A 12872-nucleotide genomic window follows, 5' to 3' on the forward strand; every position below is an offset into this window, starting at 1 on the left:
TATCCTTTGGTTCTGAGAACACAAGAGCGCAACCTACTTCAAGCCATCTGCACAAACCATTTCTATTATTTGCCAAACCACAGCTGGTGTTGCAAGTCTCCTCTGTGCCATTTTTTTGAGCGATGATCTAGAGCACTGTCATCTAAGATGACAAATTAAATTCTGTTTGGTTCAGAAGTCTGAAACAAGATGCTGAGACTTGGCCGGGTTAGCTTCCACTTCAAAACATGGAAGAGACAGTGAGATCACTACGGAAGGAGTTTTATTTAATCAGTGAACTTATAATAGAGTGTTTAACTGAGAGAATAAATCTAGTTAATCTCTTGTTCAATCATAATTGTGATCCTATAAAATAACGCCTACCATTTTTAAAAGTGCCTTTTTGCATAATGAGTAGTCTTATAATTTTTTTTAGTATTTGCTAGCTTTGAATAGAATAGAATAGAATAGAATAGCCATAATGTGTACAACCCATAACAGAATATTATTTTGGCTTGTACACTGGCAAAAAGTCAAGACAGTTGACTCGCTTCTTTGCGAAACAGTTACCCATTACAGAACATTCATTGGATTTTTGCAGTGGCAGTACCACACTACATTTCCTTATGAACAAACATGAAAATTTCGTTATGATCTCACGTGTTAAAAATACTTTGTAATGTCATGTTATTTGTATATGCTGCATTCTATTAACACATCTCTCTCAGAGAAAGGTATTAAGAGCTGAAGTCAAATAGTGGAAACCATCACAGAGAAATAAGCTACTATACCGGCTTTTGATATTCTTGTCTTTCTTTTTCCGAAGTGCAAATTTCACAGCCTCATCAACATTGTATTCCCAAAAGGGCAAAAACGTAAACATCTAGGCAAATTTTAAGGAGCCAGAAAAGATTCTTATTTCCATCTCGATTTTATTTAGGGGTTCTCCTACAGTATCAGTAAAGTACAGTTGGTATCGTTCACCATTTATCTCATAGTGGCACTTCTTGCAGTTCATTACGTGTTTATGAGAAGGTATTTTTAAAATTCCCAATTTCCTTTGCAGAAATATGCGTTTACAATTAAGGCTGCCACTCTGTTCTGAGACCTCCCTGCTCTTCCAAGTGCATATGGACAGCCAGATGTAGTGAGAGTAGCAAAAACAATATCTCTGCCTCTGACAAGTACAGATCAGACAGTGACAAATCAAGAAACAGCATTCAAGACAAATCTGGAATGTCTAGCAATTAGAGGGAAACCAAAACAATTTAAAAGAAGGATCATGTATGAGATTTGGATGTGTAGAAAAGTATAAGCTGATTTGTGCTAGCACTGAATTTGCTGGAATTTTGACTAATCTTGACTTTAATTTTATGTAAAATCTAGTAGATAGTTTAGAATAGCCCATTATTGTTATTGCACATGTACAGGGTGGGCCATTTATATGGATGCACCGTAATAGTACGTTAGTTTATGTGAGGGGGCAAAGGCCTCAAGATGGGTGGTGACCATGGTGGCCATTTAGAAGTCGGCCATCTTGGATACAACTTTTGTTTTTTCAATAGGAAGAGGGCCATGTGACACATCAAACTTATTGGTAATGTCACAAGAAAAACAATGGTGTGCTTGGTTTCAATGTAACTTTATTCTTTCATGAGTTATTTACAAGTTTCTCTTTGTTCACAGCCATTGACATGTCGAAGAGGTTAACACGTGAGGAGCGGATTGAAATTGTGTTGATATCTGGTGAACGCAGTAACCGGGTCATTGCAGCAGATTTCAATGCAAGACACCCTACGAGACCACCCATCTCCCATGCTACAGTTAGCAAACTGCTTGCTAAGTTTCGTGAAACTGGTTCAGTGTTGGATTTGCCAAAATGTGGACGAAGAAAACTTTCACTAATGAAGAAACATCAATGGCTGTCCTAGCTTCATTCAGCAAGAGTCCACAGCGTAGCACTCGCCGCATGTCACTGGAGACTGGCATTAGTCAAACATCCCTTCGGCGGATATTAGCTACTCACAAATGGCACCCTTACAAACTCCAGCTACTGCAGCATCTCAACGAGGATGACCCAGATCGGCGCACAGAATTTGCAGAATGGGCAAAACAAAAATTGGAACAGGACCCTCGGTTCACGCAGAAGATTTTGTTCAGTGATGAGGCAAACTTTTATGTGAACGGTGAAGTTAACAAACAAAACCACCGCTATTGGTCTGACACTAACCCACATTGGATGGATCCCTCCAAGACTGTTGGAACAACAAAAGTGATGGTTTGGTGTGGTATATGGGGTGCAACGATAGTGGGTCCATTCGTCATCAATGGAAACCTCAAGGCCACTGGATATTTGAAATTGCTACATGATGATGTGTTTCCCTCTTTATGCACTGAAGCTGGCACGTTCCCTGAGTTTTTCCAGCAAGATGGTGCACCACCACATTATGGGTGCCAGGTCCGAGCATTCCTAGATGAACAGTTTCCTGGAAAGTGGATTGGTCGTCGTGGGCCAGTTGAATGGCCTCCAAGGTCTCCCGATCTGACCCCTTAGACTTTTATCTTTGGGGTCATCTGAAGGCAATTGTCTATGGTGTGAAGATACGAGATGTGCAGCACCTGAAACTACGGATACTGGACGCCTGTGCTGGCATTTCTCCTGCGGTATTGCTATCAGTGTGTGAAGAGTGGGGGAAGAGGGTTGCATTGACAATCCAACACAATGGGCAGCACATTGAACACATTTTATAAGTGGTCAGAAACTTGTAAATAACTCATGAAAGAATAAAGTTACGTTGAAACCAAGCACACCATTGTTTTTCTTGTGACATTACCAATAAGTTTGATGTGTCACATGGCCCTCTTCCTATTGAAAAAACAAAAGTTGTATCCAAGATGGCCGACTTCTAAATGGCCCCCATGGTCACCACCCATCTTGAGGAGTTTGCCCCCTCACATACACTAATGTGCCACAAACAGGACTTTAATATCACCAACCATTCCCATTTTATTACGGTGTATCCATATAAATGGCCCACCCTGTAGAACAAAATTTTAGGTGCTCTACACTAAATATGCCTGAAAAAACAAACAAACAAAGAAACAGGAAGAACATATACAAAATAAGAGAGAGGCACACAATAGAAAAGGATCTGTAACAATGGTATGAAGGCTCCAAAAGCCAACTGTAAATCTAGTAAGAAACAGAATTTCTTCACTTAAAACTGTGTTGAAGACTGAAAATGTTTCTCAATTAACTCAAACAATTTTTGATTTCCTTGCTCAGTTTATTTCTGCATATTTTGGACTTTTAGCATTAAATACTCTTTTTGAGTTTACTCCAGCCTTTTGTGTCTCTGCAGCAACAACAATACAGCACATTATGCCTGTTAAATATTCTGCTCATTACCTGCTTACTGTTGGTAACAATGGTATAAATCACAAGCTAGATATAAACATATTTCTATATATGCTCAATTAATGTGTGTTCATGTTTGAAATATGCTGAAATAGAAAACGTATGTGGTTAAATTAATTACTTTTACATACCTTTAGTCCATTCTTAATATGGGTATTAGACTTTCTCAAAGTATATATAAAAAATAAGTTAAAGAAAAATATTTCTATTATCCAAAAATGTATTTTGAAAGCGCCTTCCCATCTGTGCTTTTAAAACTTCTTCTGAGATGTGAGTCTAATATCTCAAGTCAAGCTTAAATGTGGAATAAAGATCAACTACTGCATAATTTCTCTTTTTGCTATTTTAGAAACTTAAAAACACACACACGCACGCACACACACACAGCTGCTGACACTGTTGGGGATTTATTCAAAATTGAAGGTACACTGAACCAGCATGGCTACCACAGCATCCTGCAGCATCTTGCCATCCGAACCGGTTTGTGTTTAGTTGGAACATCATTTATTTTTCAACAGGACAATGACAGCAAACACACCGCCAGGCTTTGTAAAGGCTATTTGACCAAGAGGAGAGTGATGAGCGCTGCAACAGTTGGCCTGGCCTCCACAGTCACCTGACCTAAACCCAATGGAGATGGTTTGGGATGAGATGGACCGCAGAATAAGATGCTCAGGATCTCTGGAAAATCCTTCAAGACGTTTGGAAAACCATTTTAGGTGACTACCTCATGAAGCTCATCGAGAGAATGCCAAGAGTGTGCAAAGCAAAGGATGGCTATTTTGAAGAATCTAAAATATAAAACCTGTTTTGAGTTATTTCACACTTTTGTGTTTACTACATAATCCCGCATGTGTTCGTTTATATTTTTGATGCCTTCCGTGAGAATCTACACTGTAAAAGTAAAGGAAAATGAAATGGGAAGGTGTGTCCAAACCTTTGACTGATAGCGTATAAATTGTGTCAATAAATATATTTAAATAAATCTTCTTTATAAATCTTTTTATTATTATTATTATCATCATCATCATCATCATCATCATCTATGATCTTAACGAAATCTTAAATAAAGGCAATCATACCATACTGTTGCCAAAGTGTATCCAGTGTTTTCTTTGTTTTCTTTGTATTGTTTTAGGCTCTTTACCTTAAAATATAAAGTGCCTGCAGGCAACTGTTGTTGTGATTTGGCTCTATATAAATAAAACTGATTTGAATGATCCTGATCTAGTCAAGCATTAAGCATTTGCATCTGAACTGAATTCTCTTCTACAGCTGCATCAGGAAAGTTAAGGTTAACGCTTCTGTAAAGCGAGCACTTTTTCACACCAAACAGATGGATGAATAGCCAACCCTGAGTGTGTTCTTCTGTTGCTGTAGGCTCATCCCTGCTGAGATGTTTATGTTCCTGTTGCCAACTCGGTTATCTTAATAAACCACTACAAGAATAATTGAGATGTTTTGCAGGAAAGATTTGGGGACTTCATGTTGATCATGACTTTGGTACCTTCAAAATGGTCTGTTGACATTTACCAGAATAGAAGTTTGGATTTCTGTTCTGGTAAAAGTTTGGATGGTTTTTGGTGAATAAAAAATAGACCAGAGTAGGGCTGGAGAGAAAAACGTTTTAGACATTGGAAAATATTTAGACTCTGGAAACCAGAGGCCGTTTTTCTCATTGACACTATTAGTTAGACTTGGTGTGCTGGCAAAAAACAAAAACACATTTGCCAATTCACTGAATGTTCCTACAATAAATATGGAAGGAGCTTTTCTAAATCATTTTTCACCTTTAAGATGTTCAAAATACGTATGAGAAAAGTTGGTGTTTGATGACACTTGATTTTCTACCTCACAACATTTAAGCTGCTTTCAAAGCAGCAAGCACTCCAGCGGGTGGTGAAAGAAGCTGGCAGAATTATTGGAACAAGTCTGCCAGAGATCAGTAATATCTTCCCCACTCGCTGTCTGAGGAGGGTGCACAGTATCCTGCGGGACCAACATCACCCTGCGCGCCACCTTTTCCATCTGCTGCCCTCAGGGAGAAGGTACAGGTCTATACAGGCCAGAACATCCAGACTGGCCAACAGCCTGTATCCACAGGCTGTGAGGCTCCTGAACTCTCTGCCCCCCTCTCACGGACAATAACCATATCCAACTTCTTAATAGCAATGAACTGGTCTGCATTGGTGCATCATATCTTTATTCTCTTCCCCCTCCTGCCCCCCCCCTCTTTCTTAAATAGATAACTATCATATCTGATATCATATCTCACAGTACAATAATATTGAATGGGTTGCATTGTTGTATTTTGTCATGTTTCTCAGGTCTTTGTCTGAATTTCTACGAACATTATTGCTAAGGATTGTCTTATTGCATTGGAGTCACACTGGGTTAAATATGTACACTTGGGTTTTAAGGGGTATTTATTATTTTCTTCTTTTTTTTGGGTTGTATGGAAGCCCCAAACGCAATTTCATTGTTCTTGACAATGACAATAAATAAATAAATACTAAATACTAAACATGAACTGCAGCTGTTTTCTAGTTATTGCCTGACTGGAGGTTCATGTCAGAGCACAAATGTCAGATAAAGTTGTTTCAGACAAACAGTCTTTAAACTTCTAACCCCTGAGCACAAAGTCCTTGGGAGGCCTACTGACATACTTGTGAGAATAAAGGAGGTGATTACGTGGCGAGTGAGTCGCTGTTGTGCGCTGTCTCCTGAATAAACGATCCTCACTTAAACCACTCAAACGATTTCCAGAAATGAGAATACATCTGTCTGTTCCCACTCTGCATCAATCAAGTTCTTGTAATTCTCTCCGTGTTCAGTCTTGTAATGGCAATTGAAATTGTAATCCTTACAGAAGTCTGCTCTCCACAGTTTATGCATGTGGCTTTACCTCTTCCTTCAGTAAATAAATATTTGGGCGTCTATGTATGTTAATGGCTCTATATTCATCTTTCAGTCCTATCAAATTCATATCATCTAATTGACGTTATAACACATTTATAACAAAGCTGCTTCACTTGCACACAAGTACGTATGCAAATAAAAACAAAAAGAAATACCAGCCACCTTTAAAATGAAAGAACACACACTGAAATGGGACAAGCTGCATGACGTTACACCTGAATCCTAATTTTCCGCTAACCTCATTCAGGCAAGAACAAATAGGCCAGACGTGGCCCACAGGCCACACAACACTCAGGTCTAATCTACTTTAAATAACTTGGTTTTCTGACCTTTACAGCGGCACGTTTTACACCCCCCCTTTCCCAACCTTTTAATACTACTAAAGTGTTTACCCTGACATTTTATGAATTAGTGTCGGTGGGTGTGTTACCTCTGAAGGAGCCTGCTGTGCAGTGATGTAGTAGATGAGGAAAAGTCTCATTTTGTCTTCTGGAGTGCCAGCTGACAAACACACACGTTTACACACAGCTTATTCAGTTTATTCTGTCTCTGTAATACATGCTTGCTGAATATAAACAAATACAATTAAAACAACATTTAAAATAACCCTGCAGTTACAGATTTTGCACTTATCCCAGTATGGTATATGATAATTAAGTACCTGCATGTGAGTGTGTTTATGTGTGTGTGTTTGTGTGTGTACCATCTGGGTCACTGATGATGTCCAAAAGGGATTTGTCTAAAGTTGACTTGCTCATCAGTTTCTCTTCAAATTCAAAGTAAACATCCAATTTCCGACTCTGAGGACACAAAGAGCATAAAATCAGTACAACAAACACTATATTCACACTCTGTATTGTATTTTCAGTGCACTGGTACTGCTGTAAACCATCCAGTAAACACTTCTTATCTTTATACATATTAGTGCACTGTTTTGTAATGGTAACATGTTTCCAATGCTAGCAGGCCTAGCCTGTAAAGTGAAGTAACTGTAATTTGAGGAGAAACTTCAGTGATACTGGGTCCACCTAACAAGCAACCCGTATTACAAAGGGTGGATGACTTTTAGCAAAGGTATGATGTCACTGTACTTTATGTTTGACTTTTAATGGAGAATAGATTATGTTCAAGATAACAAGAAACACAAATACTCCATCTTCTGACTATTCACCATTCCTATATGATCCAGCAGAGGTTCTCAAATTTCTAGAGCCCTTTGTTTTTAAATATTATCTAAAAGAACATTTTTCCTTGCTTCATTATATTCTTGCTAGTAACTAACTTGCTAGTGATTGGTTAGCTCCAGTAATTGACCCAGCCACGTCTGCAATCTGTCATCTGGTGACAACAGTGCCCCCATTTGTTTAAACAAGCCAAGCAATCAGTTTTTCAACTCAACTGAACTGTCAACCTTCAAGTCCAATGTAATATTAGAGTTTTATAAACTCATTTTATAGTATATAGTCTTTGGGTGTGTGGCACTTAAATTGAACCTCAGTTTCTGGAAACTACTGTATACCTTGATGTGGTCAAGCACTGCTGTGGCAACATTGGTGTGCAGATCAATCAGTCTTTTCTTTTCCAACAGCTCTGGCAGAGAGCTGCAGAAGGTACAAAAAATGTCAAAAACAAGACAAATAAAACTCAGTCTGCATTTTATTACCTATCATATGGTCAAAACTCTTATTGTACCCAAGTCTGTAAAGAATTTGCAACTACAAGGCTGTTTTAGACAGTGTGACACACACACACACACACACACACACACACACACACACACACACACACACACACACACACACAGAGCTTTATTTTATGGAAATCTCACAAACCAAAACTTAAATCAGATGTTCCCTGCATCAGTACTCATCTGTCCTCTTAAGTTCATGGAAATAATTTCTTTGTTGTTGAGAAACAGACTGACGCAAAACCAAAGACATTCAGTGAAAGGGGTTAAATAAAAAGCTCTGTGTTCACTTTTGAACCATTTAACCATAATTTCACCTCATTCACTGAGTGCATGACTCAGGGACAACCTGCACTGTGGTGTAAACTTTTCTTCCACTCAGAACTATGGAGCCAGTATGACGATGATTTTTTTTTTAGGCCATAAAATATCAGCCTGTCTGTCTGAGCAATAAAACACTGGGACACCTTAAACCCAAAGAACCATTGTAAATACACATATTTTTTGTTTCGTTTTTATGATGAGGAACGTCATTCATGTAAGGTTTATATTTGAAAGGGCTGATTTTAAAATGACCTATGCTTGTTTTGATGCAGTTCAGAGGGAGAGTCGTTTTGCATACATTGTGTATATACAGTGGGGCAAAAAAGTATTTAGTCAGCCACCGATTGTGCAAGTTCCCCCACTTAAAATGATGACAGAGGTCAGTAATTTGCACCAGAGGTACACTTCAACTGTGAGAGACAGAATGTGAAAAAAAAAAATCCATGAATCCACATGGTAGGATTTGTAAAGAATTTATTCGTAAATTAGGGTGGAAAATAAGTATTTGGTCACCACAAACAAGGAAAATCTCTGGCTCTCACAGACCTGTAACGTCTTCTGTAAGAAGCTTTTCTGTCCCCCACTCGTTACCTGTATGAATGGCACCTGTTTGAACTCATCATCTGTATAAAAGACACCTGTCCACAGCCTCAAACAGTCAGACTCCAAACTCCGCCATGGCCAAGACCAAAGAGCTTTCGAAGGACACCAGGAAAAGTATTGTAGACCTGCACCAGACTGGGAAGAGTGAATCTACAATAGGCAAGCAGCTTGGTGTGAAAAAATCAACTGTGGGAGCAATCATCAGAAAATGGAAGACATACAAGACCACTGATAATCTCCCTCGATCTGGGGCTCCACGCAAGATCTCATCCCGTGGGGTCGAAATGATCATGAGAACGGTGAGCAAAGATCCCAGAACCACACGGGGGGACCTGGTGAATGACCTGCAGAGAGCTGGGACCAAAGTAACAAAGGTCACCATCAGTAACACACTACAACGGCAGGGAATCAAATCCCGCAGTGCCAGACGTGTTCTGCTGCTGAAGCCAGTGCATGTCCAGGCCCGTCTGAAGTTTGCCAGAGAGCACATGGATGATACAGCAGAGGATTGGGAGAATGTCATGTGGTCAGATGAAACCAAAGTAGAACTTTTTGGTATAAACTCAACTCGTCGTGTTTGGCGGAAGAAGAATACTGAGTTGCATCCCAAGAACACCATACCTACTGTGAAGCATGGGGGTGGAAACATCATGCTATGGAGCTGTTTTTCTGCCAAGGGGACAGGACGACTGATCCGTGTTAAGGACAGAATGAATGGGGCCATGTATCGTGAGATTTTGAGCCAAAACCTCCATCCATCAGTGAGAACTTTGAAGATGAAACGAGGCTGGGTCTTCCAACATGACAATGATCCAAAACACACCGCCCGGGCAACAAAGGAGTGGCTCCGTAAGAAGCATTTGAAAGTCCTGGAGTGGCCTAGCCAGTCTCCAGACCTCAACCCCATAGAAAATCTGTGGCGGGAGTTGAAAGTCCGTGTTGCTCGGCGACAGCCCCAAAACATCACTGCTCTCGAGAAGATCTGCATGGAGGAATGGGCCAAAATACCAGCTACTGTGTGTGCAAACCTGGTAAAGACCTATAGTAAATGTTTGACCTCTGTTATTGCCAACAAAGGTTATGTTACAAAGTATTGAGTTGTATTTTTGTTATTGACCAAATACTTATTTTCCACCCTGATTTACGAATAAATTCTTTACAAATCCTACCATGTGGATTCATGGATTTTTTTTTCACATTCTGTCTCTCACAGTTGAAGTGTACCTCTGGTGCAAATTACTGACCTCTGTCATCATTTTAAGTGGGGGAACTTGCACAATCGGTGGCTGACTAAATACTTTTTTGCCCCACTGTATTTAAATTACCCTGTGTTGTTCATTACCTGACAGCAGAGGTTAGCTTCGCTGTGTTGTCTGAAAGCATGCTGATGGCTCCTTCATCTTCCCCCTCTAAGCCCTGCAGTCAGAACAGACATCACAAGAAGTAGCATGCAAAATCATGCTGTAGTGTTTACAACCGCCTTAAATAGGACTGCATCAGGACTAATCTGCCATATAGTCTTCATGTAAGGTATTGTGATTATAACCTTGATTGCCATGCAATATCATCTTAAATTTCTTGAAGTACAACAGCAGATGGTTAGACATGGGATCTGGAAATTCTCTTGAAAACTTGGGACATAAACTTGGACATATCACCTTAGACTTGAAACTCAAAACTGATGTGACTGACCTCTGAATATGACTTAACTTTGTGACTCAGACAAAGCCTCAAACACTGTGAAACTGGAGCTGGATTGTACCATACTGAGTCTCATGCTGTATATGTGAGTCTTACCATGATACTTTTCAACCGTTTGACTTCATCCTCCTGCGCTCTATACGTGTCCAGCTCCTCCTGAACTGACTCTGCAACCTCTGGGAATGGACTGTAACAAACAACCAATTATAATAACCATATTATAATGATATTCAGTATAATAAAAAGAAAAGAAAAAGGCACTAAAGAAGATGAAGTGTTAGTCAGATAAACTCAGACATCATCAGCATAGAGACCAATGTTATAATGTTCTGATACACACACATCCATACACCCTATTACTGTTTGGCACCTAATAAAGCACTTCCTCAATACAAATTTAAATAGCAAAATGTTTGAACATTGTTGTAGTTATTCCAGTGTGACTCCAGAAATAGTAACACAAAGGTTTTTGCTGTCGTCTGTTTAAATTAAATACAGATTTTAGAAAAGTAAAAATGGGACATAAAGCGTTGGGAATATTAACCCTCCCAACGCTACTGAAAATTTATCAACTTTCCTTAAAAGTCATGTCTGTACTGGAAAACCAGGAGATTAAAATGAACACTATCAATACGGCCAAGAAGTGTGGCATCCTGGCCTTAAACATGTCAGGAATGGTATGCCTAGTCCAAATAATATTTAGCCCCAAATCCCACATTTCTGTGCCAAGTTAAGATAAATTGTAGGGCTGTTAATGTTAACTCGCATTAATCCGTCACCTTAAAATTTTTTATGCAATAAACCAATCAGGTGTGCAGAATGACTCAAAATCCTTGAAATGTCTCTGTCAACGCATTTCGGGCAGTTTGTCTATTCTGCGCTCCAGATGGGTTAATTGCGTTAAAAACTTAAAGCGTGTTAATCGTGATGGTGGATTAGCACACGTTAACGCGGTCATCTGTCCATTCAATATTTGGTCAATGCCCTAGCTTTTATTGTTCAGTAAAAAGCACTTTCAGCGGTTACTGAGCTTTAATACCAGGACTATAAGGATGCATTCAATTATATCTTACACATATTAGTTGCACTTAAACTTGCAAAATCTGAAAAGAGGCTTTCACATGTTCACAGATGAATGAACAACTAATATATGGGAAACAACATGTAATTTAATTCTATGATTATTCTGCTGATTATTCTGTTAAAAGATTTCAAAACAGGTGCCAGAAAACAGCCAAAAAGATTTTCTAAAATAAAAATGTCATAAAAGTCAAAGATATTTCATTTAACATCATACAAAACAAAGAAGTCCTCTTAAGAATGAAGTTTAATTTAGAGTTGTTAGCATTTTTACTCTAAATGATGATGATCTAGACTGAAACAAAACACCACCTCTTTGGGAACTGACCTGCCCTTGTGTTTCTGCCAGAACTTGTCAGCGGCAGTCAAGTCATAGGTCTTCCTGCTCTTCTTCTTTGGTCTAGCACCAGCTGATGGCTCTGCCCCCATACCCTCCTCCATCACCACCCTGTTCAGATGGAAGTCCTGGTGGACACAGGAAAACATTTTTTTTTTAAGTATTGTTGGCTAATATTTTGTCCAAGTGCTATGATTATTGCTGTTAGTCGGTTATTTTGGTATGTTAGAGCTCATCACAGAACTAAAACTAATCCAGTTTTCTGGAATATATTTTTTTATTATAAAACCTGATCAAGAATCCAGGAAAGCTATTCCGAGAAGAAGTATTGGTGTGCTAAAGAAAATTGGAATGAGCTACAGAGCAAAGACAATCTTTCCTACAGCACATCGTTGCTAATTCCAGTACACTAAATGGCGCCAAACGCTGAGAAGAACCATAATATTATTGTTACCATGAAAACAGAGGAGGCATAGTAACAAACACTTGGTGTTACAATCCAGTCTCCTGTTGGGGGGGCGTGGTCACGTTTACAGGAAATAGAGACGGAGATGTGGAGTCGGCAATGCTGCCATCTGGACTGATGCAGCACTTACTGGCAAAACAAGGCCACAAACAGAAATCCATCCTAAAGCAGGCTGACACTTTTTCTTTTTATCTTCCAACAAAAAATCAGTATGTTCAAAAGTTATAGTAAAGTGTCTGATTCAGACTTCTTTCAAGATGCTAATTTCAAAATAACTCCCACACAAACTAAGCTAAAATTGACTAATAACATCCATAAGTCAGGCAGGCTAGATGAGATAACTTCTGACGCTACTTTT

General features: G+C 39.2%; 1 protein-coding gene across 1 annotated transcript in view; it reads right to left on the reverse strand.

The window, feature by feature from the left end:
* scfd1 (sec1 family domain containing 1) overlaps nucleotides 1-12872 on the reverse strand; it is a 38617-nt gene that overhangs the window by 12679 nt on the left and 13066 nt on the right. Inside the window, exons 11-16 of the mRNA XM_085379160.1 lie at nucleotides 12040-12176; nucleotides 10728-10818; nucleotides 10273-10346; nucleotides 7836-7917; nucleotides 7020-7116; nucleotides 6747-6817 (exon numbers count right to left, since the gene is read on the reverse strand). Coding sequence (XP_085235286.1) covers nucleotides 6747-6817; nucleotides 7020-7116; nucleotides 7836-7917; nucleotides 10273-10346; nucleotides 10728-10818; nucleotides 12040-12176 — 552 coding nt within the window. The remainder of the gene's footprint in view (nucleotides 1-6746; nucleotides 6818-7019; nucleotides 7117-7835; nucleotides 7918-10272; nucleotides 10347-10727; nucleotides 10819-12039; nucleotides 12177-12872) is intronic.

This window comes from Diplotaxodon limnothrissa, linkage group LG19 (genome assembly GCF_057381915.1).
Source record: "Diplotaxodon limnothrissa isolate DT_005_m linkage group LG19, D_limnothrissa_male_GT1.1, whole genome shotgun sequence".
Lineage (NCBI taxonomy): Eukaryota > Metazoa > Chordata > Actinopteri > Cichliformes > Cichlidae > Diplotaxodon > Diplotaxodon limnothrissa.